The 13474-nt window shown below is 36.2% G+C and overlaps 1 protein-coding gene across 3 annotated transcripts in view; it reads right to left on the reverse strand.

Annotated features, from left to right (window-relative positions):
• STAU2 (staufen double-stranded RNA binding protein 2) overlaps positions 1–13474 on the reverse strand; it is a 182797-nt gene that overhangs the window by 85404 nt on the left and 83919 nt on the right. For all 3 annotated transcript variants that reach the window (XM_067290559.1, XM_067290558.1, XM_013942834.2), the window contains exon 12: positions 288–595. In XM_067290559.1, the coding sequence (XP_067146660.1) occupies positions 288–595 (308 nt within the window). The remainder of the gene's footprint in view (positions 1–287; positions 596–13474) is intronic.

Below are 13474 nucleotides of genomic sequence, written 5' to 3' on the forward strand. Positions count from 1 at the left end.
AAGTGCAAGTAAAAAGCATCATTTAAGCCTGTAATTATTTAAGGAAAATAAACAAAGGAGAGAAAGATGACCTGTAGTATAGTGAATGGAAGGAAGGAACAAAAAAGAGAAGGAGGGACATGTATATTGGGGCAGGGTTATATCCCCTGGACCCAGAAACTGCCTTGGACACCAGCTAATTTTACAAGATAAGTTACATGCACGCCCACATTCAAGAGGGCAAGATTGAAACCTTGATGGCAATGCTATGATTCTGGTTGAAGAGCTTCATTTTCCCCTTCCCATACCTGAAAGCCTTGAATCCTTGCCAAATACTCCAGCTGTTTTGAAGGCTGCACTGCAGAACAGGAGGAAGCAGGAGATATTCCTTTTAGACCTATGGCTTCGGCAGTTGGGGATGTTCCATTCATGAGAAGTTCCCTGGCAATTGTAGCTGTGCTATTTGTTGTAGGAGATATGCTGAAGAAAGAGCTAGAAGTCTGGCTCATTTCTTTGGAGGACAAATAGCTTACAGTGGTACCAGGGGCTGCTTTGTTGCGGCTTGCTTCCATCTCTTGATAAACATCAGGAGAGAGATGGAGTATTCCCTTTGGTGCTGAAAATAAAAGCAAATTCTCATTACCCTAGCATGGGTTTGACAGTTAGACAATTCTCATTAAAATACTTTTCACCTGAAAACAAAGCAAGTATTTAAAAGCAATGTTTCTTCTTTCTTTACAGAAACTGTAAATCAAATTGCGTAATCTATTTAAGCAACAAAACAGGTATGAAATGCCCCTCTATTTCCTCTTTCCCACTCATCCCAAGCTATAAACCTGGACTTTAAAACTGCGGCATGCACAGAGTACACAATGTGAACAGTTAAGGTCTGTAGATCTATAAACCATAAGGAACTGATGTTACTTCCAATTAGTAGCACAATATTTAACTACAATCTTCTGCCTCCTACCTGATACAACAATTCAGTCTGTTGTTTGAAAAATAATTTAAACTAGCCTATGTCAGCACTATCACCATAAGAAGTAGTTCTTTTCTCTCCCACCTACAGCTGTTGTTTGTACTCTCCAGCTGCTCTGTTTCTTGTGCCAGCACAGGCACCTGTAGGACCATGCAGGGACACTCGTGAGAACGAGCAGTCAGAGGCAGAAGAAGGGCAGGACTGCTTCTTGCAGTAGCAGTGCTGCCTTATGCTGGCTTAAAATGTTTTCTGAATTACAACAGTAGCCTGTGCTTAAATATTCTTAAATTGCCCTGCAGCCACATCATTACTGTGCTAATGACTCTTATTTGACTGTCTGCTCTCCAATGAAGAGAATTTTTTTGTATTTGGCTACATACGGCATTCTATAGCTTGCAAATAGCTACTTGCTTTGGACAACATACATGCTTTCTTTGTTCATGATTAACATCAACAGGAGTTACAGGAATATCAAAAAGATCTAAATTTATTCACATGAATTGCAGGAAACTTTTAAGTATTTCTACTGACAGGTTAATCAGGAATAATTTGTCTAAATTTCAAAATTTTAAATATATTTTCAGAGAACATCTTGACCCTCAGCCCACTTGTACAAAGGTACATACTTGAGCAGTTTTGCTGATATTCTTGTGTGCAGAATTAAGGCTGAATTTTGTTAGTTTTCATATACAATGAAGTATTTGTTTGAAACCTGAGTACCCAGTTTGCTGATATAAGAGGAAAACCGCTTTCTTATGATTAATAAATTGAAAAGTAATCTTGAGAATGTTTAATATCATACTAATAGCATACTTAATCTTTTAGTATATACCTGAAAATAACATTTGTGAACCTGAGCCATATGGCACTTCATTTTAGGAATGATAAACCTGTTTGTTAACTGCTTTAGCAATTCCATGAGAAATTGCCTGGTTCAATGCTTAATTCACTTGCAGTGCATATTCAAGTTATTTCAGAATGTAGAATAAATTCAAAGAAGAGAATTAATTTCTAGTTTCCTATAAAGGATTCCTTTAATCCTAGTAATACGAGTAATATTTTTAAACAAGATATCTTCTGCAAGGAGAAGACTCAAAAATATTACCACTAATTAGTAACTTCATCTTCAACTACACGGCAAAAATCGAACTTCCACACTGCTGACCTAGCAAACTGCTTACAGGTGAATCTTTTAATCGATTTACTCACACATTTGGCTTTTAACTTAATATTGGTTTCAGAGAGAATATCAGCTTATGCCATTCAAAAAGGCCTAACAAAGTTTCATAAAGTATCTGGTTACACTGTTAGGCTTGAATAGTTTAAAGAGTGCTGCTATTAATTTTACATTAGGGCAGTAAAAACTAGGGGGCAAAGCCTGATGTTGTCATCTGTATTAAGCTAAGTAATTCCACTGATGCTGACAGAACAACTTGAATGAGTTAAGTATAGAAGGACAAGGCCCCAAATTTTGACCTTGCTTGTTCTGTGCAGTGCAAAGGTGTGTAACAGGTAACATCCGAGTCACAACTGCACTAAACTTCTTTGCTGCTGGAGGAAAACAAAGCCAAAGACTGTTCCAGAGCCTACAGACAGCAAACCACACAATGCTCCATACCATTGCTTAGAGAGAAAGTGTAGATGCCTGCAGTTGCATTTGCAATAGGCAAATATATATATATATATAAATATAAATATAAATATATATATATATATATATATATATATATAGGCAGAGACAGATGTATTTATTGCTCAACTGAGTAATCAGCTCTCTACCTTTCCTACGTGGGGCTGCAGAGTCTGGTCAGACCCTGACCTCTAACCCAAGGGCACTTCATCCACGCTGACAGCTAACTGCAAGAGGAGAGACTCCTGCACTGAACTCTCTAGAGTCAGGCACAAATTCAGGATGGAGGATGAAGTCCCTAAAATTTCTTTTTCCCCTAGTAGAATTTTTGCTCCATGTGGGACAAGTTGTCCCATGTGCGACATTTAGAATATAACCTTGCAGATATAATTACTGTGTCAACAGGCAACATTATTTTATAGTGTGTAATCCATACAATAGAGTGATTATATACCCTTTTCTGAGGCTATAATCCCTGTGGTCCATCATTTTTCATTTTTTTTGAATAGTCTTGTAAATGAGATAACAAGAATGAAAATCAAAATAGATACTACAGATATTGGCTGTTAAAGTTTGGTTACGAAAACAAACAGTTACAACAATCACAGAATCACAGAATGGTTGAGGTTGGAAGAGACCTCTGGAGATCATCTAGTCCAACCCCCCCTGCTCAAGCATGGTCACCTAGAGCACGTTGCACAGGATTGCATCCAGGCAGGTTTTGAGTATCTCCAGAGAAGGAGACTCTACAACCTCTCTGGGCAACCTGCTCCAGTACTCTGTCATCCTCACAGTTTGAAGAAGTTTTTTCTTATATTCAGATGGAACTGCTTGTGGTTCAGTTTGTGTCTATTGCCTCTTGTCCTGATACTGAGTGACAGGTGTTCAGTACCTCCTAAGATGATGCCTGTTGTAAAATTGATTTTATACAAACACTTGAGAAATAGAAATGAAAATTTAAACAGAAGGAGGTAAAACAATATACTTGCTTAGAAATAATATGATATTACTCCCCAAAAAATCAACTTTAGAAAAAAATAGCACAATGTTAACTTGAAAAAAAAAAAAAGTTTAAAGAAGTTTAAAACCAAATCCAGTACTGCAGATGTCTGTTTCATTGATGTAATATTACTTAAAACAAACATTTTACATGCTTTCTCAGCCATTTCACTGTTTTTACATGATCCACCCAGATATCTAACTGCTGTCTGGAACAATAGTTTGGAACACTTCCAGATTACTAAGCTTTCTAAATGTTAAAATAACTAATATGCAGCATATGATGAATAAAAAGTTATTGAGCATAGGATAGCAAATGTTCCTAAAGTACCAACTTTGCTCTAATGGTGCTGTTAAATTAATAATAATAATAATAGTACTTTTACACTTATGTAACACCTTTCAACTAAAGACTTCAAAGTGCTTTATAAGCAATAATGAATTTAAATCATACATTGGATCCGAGAGGCAGGTATTATATTACCATCATTGATTATCTCTGGAAACCAAGTAATGTAATGTTCCAGACATTATAGTTGCAAGCTATTAAAATTTTATATTCAGTGCCTATGTTTCATGAAACTACTTAGACATCTGCTTTAAAAAGGCAGTGAAACTTGGTCTCTTTCAAAACTTCTATCCAGCGCTTATTTATTATAACTCTTTACCATTTTTAAAATGTTATTGAGGATTTTTTTAGTATCATCCCTCTTTCTTGTCTATTACAACTCTGTTGAATTCTAAAAGTGTGTACACATAACAACTTAGTTACTGCGGTAATGATGTTATCACAAGATGAGAAGAATGACATCAAGAGAAAAGTAACTGTAGGAACAAAAGAAGTCTCCAGAAATTATCATAATTCATCTTCAAACAAGCGCTTTAATAAAAAACACGGGAAAAGAAATACTATGCTCTAACAGTTTTCCACACTGCATGAGAATATTATTCACTACGTGAATGATATTTTCATACATTTGTTAGTCATCTGAAAAAAATAATTTTTACATTATGTCTGCTAAACATAAACTTATCCCATACTAACTTCAACATACTCTAAAGGTAACATCGTAACTGTTAGGACAGTCACAGGAACTACAATACCACCATTTACACCAATAACATTGCACCTTCTGCTGGACATAGCTTAGAGGTACATTCATCAAACATGTTAAAATAATTTCCATATATATTTAAACCTATGGGCAAACGTGTTATGAAAATATGCAGGCTAGCTACACAGTATAATCACTAACATTTAAAAACATGTCTTACTCATTCTTGGCGGTAATTGTTTGCAGTCTGTAAAATCTGCTATAGTCTCTGAAAATCCCAAACCAAACTGAAGACCTCTCTAACCTAAGAATAAATTTCTTGATCTTCCATTGTCTACTTCTGCTGTCACATGCTTGACAACTGCAAAACAGTTTAGATTCTACAGCAAATGTTTGATTAAAGTACCAAAGGGCCTCACTATCCTTCACAAGCTTTCCCCTTGAAGCATAACCTCTGTGCTTTGATTCCACTTCTTTTCATAGTGGCAGTAGTAGAAGCAGGCTTCAAAAGATCTTTTTGAGTGGTGCTGTTTTTATCCCTGATCCTTTTTATACAGGGTCCCGCTACCTGGGAGGGCAGGGGACCTTTCTACAGAAGGGTTCCTCGCCATCTAGACCTTCACTCCATCTGGAGCTCATGGAAAACAACACTTACCCATCTGAGGAACTTTGTGCATGGGGGCTGTGGGGTGGGGAGGGAGAACTACTGACAATATCACCAAATGAGCCTTCCTGTAAAAAGACTCCTCATAAACTGAATTTTTTGCTACAGGGACAGTGGCAAGTTACCCCACAGCAGTGGGTTATAAAGCTAAGAAATGTTCAGAGTGATGATAGCATTGCTTGCAGAGTCAGATGCATAAATCTCTACATGGGTAACATGGGTGCCCCATTTTCACATTTTTATTTCTGTCAGGAAGATTAGAAAACATGAAAGGTTGAGATTTTGATTTTATCATTCAACTCCAAAAGATGATCTACAGGACCAGGTTTATATTTTAATCCACATACATACCAGATCTAAATTTCTCTTTCCTACTTGATCAGCACTGTAGGGATGCTCTCCTTCTGCCTTCACTCAATGACTTTTCTTGTTTCAAGGCCATGTAGTATACTTGGTCTAAAACACATTCTTTCTTGGAGGACCATAACTTGCTCCTTGGGCTCCCATCTGTCCAACAGGAAAGCTATACTTGGTGTGTCAGAAGTGGTGTCAGCTAATGTATGAATTGCACTGATATCCCCGGTGAGCATGTACTCTTCCCTGCACTACAACCACTGGCGTGGGTCACCAGCATAAGGGAGCACTTTTGTGTCTTCTGTAGCTATGCAAAGTGGACCAAAATATAATCCTGTACACGACAGGCTCATAAATTAACACCTCAGTATTTTAAGTAACACATTAATAGATGAAGGCAGTAAGCACAAACTATAACACAGGAAATTCCACTTGAACATAAGAAAACACTTCTTTACTGTGAGGGTGGTTCAACACTGGAACAGGTTGCCCAGAGAAGTTTTGGTGTCTCCATCCTTGGAGATATTCAAAAGCTGACTGAACCTGGTCCTAGGCAACCTGCTCCAGGTGACCCTGTTTGAGCAGCAGGGTTGGACTGGATGATCTCCAGAGGTCCCTTCCTATACCAACTCTTCTACCATTCTGTGATAATCAGTATTTCAGGAACTGCATAAAAAACTCAGTCAATAATCATCAAAAAAGCTTACTTCTTATTTCGCTACCTGTATTCAAATTGAGTAAAGCCTTCCTATATTGTGCTGCTGAAAATATGTGGTAAAATTTTGTAGTAAGGTATTAAGCAGCAAGAGTTAGATCAAAATCCAGCCCTGACTTCACTATAATGCAAGTTAAAATGGACAACATTTTCAGAGGCATTTTCAGAGGACTTTCAAATGGAATGACTCCTCCATAGAACTGGCAGATTCTCAACATATCTTAGAATATGGCCTATTACAAAACCCCTTAGAGCAAAAAAGAAGAGAATTTATAAAAATAAATATTTCAATACCAAGACTGAATAATGTAAATACTATCATAAAAAGAAATTGTTATGATTTGATACTACACTAATTGTAAAAGCTTATTTACATACTAGAATATTTTCAAAAAAATCTTATTACATCACTGGGAATCTCAGAAAACATTAGTCAAACAATTGAATAGGAAAATAGTATGGCCTCAGTAATGTTCTCAGTAATAGTCTACACACAATCTTGGCTAGAAATGCCATGATACAAACATTATTTACTTAACACAGCTATCTGTGGTATTTCTAAGTCACCAGCTACTCCAATATACAGACATCAAAAAATGTTTTGTCATTACACAATGTCTTTCAATCAAATGATCTTCTCTACATGACCTTAAACAAATTGATGTTATATAAAACCATTCATTAAAATACTAGTTTATTTAACCTTAAAATAACCATGACACCGAAGTAAACACTATTTACTTCTTTGTGAAGTCAGGTCTTGATATCCTTAATTTTACTAAAATGTTTCCTGTACAGCCAAAAATAAAATTGTACTATCACAGGAGAGTTAAAATTCTATTCTATACATTTTCTGTAAGATTTGGTGTTTAACCTATGTGAGAAAATTGTTTTGAAATATCCAGAAGCTTTACTCCTCTACTTGGGATCATAATACTTTGGTAAAAATAAGACTTAGTAGTTGTAATTGGGAATTTCCATAGGAAATCCTTTGAAATGTTTTTATAGACATAGGCAAAACACCTACACCATTATTTTTACATGATAATTTCTGCATTGGAAATTTCATACAATATTTCAGTGTACCAGCAAAATCTAAGATTAAGATGAAGCAGGTTCTGAAAAGAACCAATAAAAATGCAAAAGAAAGGACAGTGCTCTTATCAGTAGAGAGGATTAGCAAATTTTGGAGCAGGAGCAAATCAAGCTAGTGAGCTGACAGATCAAGGTGCTTGTAAAAGCAGCAAAAAAGTGATTTTTGAGAGGGTAAAGCAATTAGGAGAGTGCCTAAGTGCAACCGGAGAGTGACCTGTGCAGGCAAGACCATTCATTAACAACTTAAGAGGGGAGTGAGAATTGTGATGATGAAAACAAAGGCATGACCTACACATAGAAGAGATGAAAGAATAAGCCAGTCTAATAGACGAGAATAGAGAGGTTGCTGAAACTAAGAAGGTCAAGGGGGACATCAACAAGCACAGCGTAGGTATGAGCAAAGATGAAATCAGAGGAGGAGAGAGCAGTGGGGGAGTGGAAGTCATAGGGGTAAGATGTCTGATGTAAGGAAAGAGGATAGAGGTGAGAATGGAGAATTAAGTCTTGGTTCTGACAGCAGTAAAGCCTCAGTTCAAGTGATTCAGTTCTTCAAGGAAATTATCATCCTACTTTAACGGTGATGCATCCGGTGGGTTCTAGGTGAGAACAGGGTGGAGGGGAGAAAAGGGCTGGGAAAAGGAAAAAAAAATCAGAAAAGTGAAAGTATTTAGAATACAGTATATTAAGGTTAAATGTGGGATATTGCTCAGTTTGCCTAGGCTGAGACATAAACCTAAATGCAGATCATTTTCAGAATTACATTCTTAAATCTGAATTTGAGAGTTAACATAAAAAAAGAGCTCTGCCTCGCCATGTAATATGCAGATTTTTTCAAAGGAATAAAATCTATCAACCTTGAACAAATATAATTCATGTAAGAATTTCAGAGGACTGAGAAAAGCAAAAGATGAATTTCTCTGAAATTTTCTCTTCCCCCAGAGAGGCGTATCTACTGTCATAGTGGCTGTTCCCTCTCTATACATGAAGAACTTAATGATTAAGCAGTCTCCTAGAAAGCTGAAGGCCTGGATTCAATTCCTTCTCAGCCTGAAGGCAACCAAATCACAACCCTCAAAGCCCAAGGGTATGTTTCTTACATATGCATAATCTGTACTACCCAAGAGCCAGACAATAGGTTCCTTGGAACACCAAAGTTCAATGACCCAGGGGAGAGACAAAATTGGAAAAATCTCTTCAATTTCTAAATCTGATTCTCCTGGGTTTTCAGTTAGAAAGAAAAGATGATTATCTCAGATCCTCTGTAGAAGATGGGATAAATCTCTCTTAAAATTAGCACATAAACTCAGTAGCTACAGAGGTAAGGTGTTACTTAAGCATAACCAACTTCTTTAAGAGACTCTAGTCACAGTGGTGACACATACACAGTGCAAACCAGTTGCTCAGCTGGTGAAACTGCTCTCTGAAACATGCAATAATGGTATAATGCTAACCTGGCAGTAAGTTTGTTTAAAAAAAAAACAGACTGAAAGCTACCTTCCTGCCTGTGCTATGTCAAATAAGCAGTGCTGTCAACCCTTCTTACTGCAGTTTCTATTCAGAATGACAAATAATTCAATAAAACTACCAACGTATCAATCTAACTCCTAGCAACAGCGTATTGTAATTGACAGTTTAGTATGTTTGGAAGCAATTCAAATGTGAAGTCCAACAAAGCAGTAATTAGTGAGTAAAAATGGATACAATCCACTGCAAATCACCTTTGAAATACCCCCAAAGCAAATACTTCAGTAAAATATAACACAGATTCATTCCAATTTAAAATGTCTGAAATACAAAACAAAAACTTTACCCCCAAAACTGTAAACCGCTCATGCAAATACACAGGCATTAAATTAGCTACTGGAGGGCTTCATCAAAATTTCCAGTTGAAAAATAAACATATAGAGGACTATAAAAAAAAAATTCATAAAGCTATTCTGTACCAGAACTATAGAGTTCCTATGAATTTTGTTTCCTCCAAAGTGAAGACCTATTAACATGCAAAATTTCATGAAAATACAATTTATTTTGCATTTATTTTTCTCCTCCCAAAACTGGTGAAGATGCACCTAGGTAATAATTTGAATGTAACCATACAGTTAGGACTTAACAGTAACACCATGTACTTCCATACTTTTTATACTCCTTATATCCCTACTCTATATTTCTTATTATTTAGGTATATGTAAAAATACTAAAATACTTATTAGTTATGGACAAATGCTGAAATTTCCTAATCATAGATTTGCAAAACTCTTCTGAGTGTCTATTTACTTTTTTCTCATTGCTTGTTTTTTCCTGAGAACAATTGCATGAGATCAAGTATCTTTGTTCCTTAGGAGATCATCTGCTCCTGCTGCTCATTTACCGTCTGAAATCATAATCATCTGTTGGTGACAATCTAATCATCTTCACAGTAACTAATTGTGAGGTCACCAACAAACGCTTATGATTTCAGGTGGTGAACAAACAGCAGGAGCAGATGTGCTCAGAAGAACAAAGATTGTAAAGTCATGCAGAATCCCAAGTAATAAAATGTTAGGCAAGAAAAACAAAGAGGCTATCTTTACAGAGAGGTAGGATCGTTCTGAATGTAATGCTTTAGCTTTAGTTTTCCAGCATTTGCTTTGTGACTCCCCAAAACTGGTAGAAACAGATACAGGAAAATTATTCTATGGAAAATTGAGGGTGAGGGAACAGATAAAAGCAGTTGGGGTCATTTTTTTTCTCCTCAGTAATATAAAATAAAAAATCACCCAGTTACTTTTTTTTTTTTAATTTTGTACATTTTTGTCCTTCATTTTTAAACACTCTATGCCTTATCTTCAGCATCTCCTAGGACACATACTGAATAATGTTTATGATAACCCCTACTGAGAAATATCAAACCAGAACCTGAATATGCTCCACAGAGAATACAATTTGCATTAGGATTTCTCTTTGTTTTGCATTTTGTTTTTGTTGATACCCGATTAAATCAAATCCTGAGAAACTGATGAGCATTTTTTTGACAGCAAACAGTTCCTATATAGGCTGGAAAAGATTGTGATCTGCCCACAGTTTCTTCAAAGTCTCTTGCAGAAGCATCGAGGAAGAACATATTCAACACTTTTGATATTTCACATGTGAAAAACTTCTAGGATATCCAATGCCAAGAAACAAATAGTTTCTTGTTGCAAGTCATCTTTAAGATTGTGAAATGAAGAGGAAAGGTAAAGAAGTGAATCTGTGGGAAGAAGCTTTACTCCAAGGATAGCTGTGAAAGTGCTTGATAGAGAGGAACAGGAGAAGTTAGTTTTCAAGGACATTTAATAGGAAAAACTAAAAATGTATTGAGTATGCTAAAGGATACAGAATGAAGGGTATTTCTCAGTAAAAACATAAGCTACATAATAAGGAAATAATGGAATCTGTTCTTCAACTGTACTAAAATATACAATTTTTGATTTTTTGTTTTTGTTTTACTAAAATATACAAGTTCCCTTTACTATTCCAGTTTTACTCCACACAGTTTCAGATGAAAACATAGTATATTATGCACACAAAGAAAGAGAAAGAGTATCTGCCTGCAAAAGGAAACAGATACACAATATGTTGTCCTAACTAGACACAATTGTTCTCCTGTAATAAAATTACTGGAAATCTGAACCAACGGTATATGCCAAACAGTAGATGTAGCAATCTCAGAGCCTACCTTCAATTTTCAAATACGTTTTAGGGTCATGGCAAATGCAAACTATACATTTCTCTTATAAGCAGGGATATAGGAGTGAAACATAAAACACTGCAAGAGTAGATACACTTACCAAAAACCGTTGCTCTTAACTATAAACTAGCATATTCGTACTTGCAAGGATGCAGCATTTCTGACCTCAGACTGTGGAACTTGTTAGTGGCACATACCACTGCCTTAAAAACTGCACTTCACATGCAAATGATCTCTTTTTTCATACAGAAGGAGAGCATACTTCAGACTTCCTCAGTTCTCCTTGACTATGAAGCTCTGAAGTTATCTAGAACTGTGAGGCTGAGGGAAAGATCAACGGGTGTGCAAATGGAAAACTCTTAATAATATTTATTAATTCTTCTTCAAGGGTCTTTATTCTCTTTGTGGGAAAATAGCAGATAATGTTCTACCAGAAGACAAGAGGGCAAAGTACTCATAGGACTGTTCTCCCCTGCCAAATATTAGCAGAGAATTCTAACAAGTAATTGTGTCTGTGAAAAATAGGTAACAAATTTCAGGTGAGTACTCTGTAAATCTCCAAATGCTGCAATCTTCTAACCTCAGCCATATCTTGAAAGAAAGGTCTCTTCATAGAGCCATTCAGTAGGAAGGTATGAAATGAGGTTATTGGCTCCCTGGATAATACAAAAACATTCACTGCATTTTCTGTCCAGGGATCTCTGGTTTCTTCCTATATATTACACATAAATGCTACATTTTCAGAATGACATGGTATTTATACATCAAAAGATCTGTGGTATAGAAAATAATTTTACCTTAATACGGATGTAATATTTGCAAGACAGTTAGGAAAATACTTTGAGATATCTGCAATAATTCTAAGCATCAAGCTGAATGAACTCAATGCAGACTCTGTCCTTGTGGACTACCATATAATATACTTCAGCATAAATGTATTTATGCTAAAGTATAAATATACGTTAATAGAGTGCCAGCTGAAACAGTAAACTCACAATGCTAGCAGAAAGGCATTTTAATTTACAAATATCTAGAGAGGTTTCAGTAAGAAACTCAAAAAGAAGACCTATCAGCAACTCATTCAGCCAAAAGTGGTATCACTTAAGGCTTTTAGGGATGAAAAATGCAATTCTTTGTCTTCAATGAATCTAATGAGTGCCCTGAAGAAGACTGTAAGGTGAAAAAAGACTTATCTGTCCTCCATATAACTGTAACAGAGTCATTCTTCTCCTATGACTTTTTATGGAAATTAGTTAAGCTGTAAATTTTAAAGAAAATACTCTAGAACCAGAAAGGCCCTTGAGGAAGTAAACAATCAAAAAATCATTTTTACGCCTGTTTATAGCATTTTGTGTTCAAACCATTCCTATTTTGCAAAAGGACAGTCCCTCTAAAAACAAAAATGAGCCACTTTAATCAGCTGATTATCATTATGTTGCCTCTGGACTCAAGTACACAAAAAAGGAGTTATGGGCCCAAGGGACTAAGCACAGTGGTCTCTGAACAGTGCTGTCAGAAATGCTCTACAGCTACTGACATGTTAACTACATCTTATCTGATTTTCAATTTACTTGGTATCAGAAGAATGGACATGAGGGCATCTAGGAATGTCTTCTGTGCATGAGAAGAACATCCCAGACTTAAAACTCTTAAAAAGTCTTAGATCTTGTAGAATCTTTCCTTCCAGGGAGATACAACAGCCTACACTGAATCCAAGATCATTTTAAATAATGGTGAGCTTTTGTGTAAATTGAAGCACAAATTATTCAGCCTATTCTTCCCCAGGTCCAGGGACTGGGAAGACTGCATATGTACTGGAACACTATATCGAATCCTCTCAAAACCTGTCTTTGGGACCAAATCATTCAGATACCGATAGGCAAAAAATAGAAGGTAGCTGATGTGCATGTCTTCATACAATCCTCAGTTTAGGGAGATAATGTTTGGGATGATTACAAAGTTCCAAATCCAACAAAGTACTAGAGAAGAATATAGGGTTCCTGGAACAGGAAAGGAAGTGCTGTTCATATTATCTTTACCACTCTAAAGAGCAAGTCCGAAGACGGGAAAAATCTGCTCATGAAATCACAAGGGCTTGTTCTATTCATTATCTACAGCACTGGAACCAAAGTGCATGTATGGTGTATAATCTGAATAAACATTAGACCAGATTCATCCTTGTATGAAATCTCTCTCATAGCTCTTTAAAGCTGCCAGACTCAAAACTGTGTGCCATTTCTGTACGTGGGGAAATGTAACAATGCCTAAACATTTAAACCATTACTATAAAATTCTTCA

The sequence above is a fragment of the Apteryx mantelli genome, chromosome 2 (assembly GCF_036417845.1).
Source record: "Apteryx mantelli isolate bAptMan1 chromosome 2, bAptMan1.hap1, whole genome shotgun sequence".
In the NCBI taxonomy this organism is placed as follows: Eukaryota; Metazoa; Chordata; class Aves; order Apterygiformes; family Apterygidae; genus Apteryx; species Apteryx mantelli.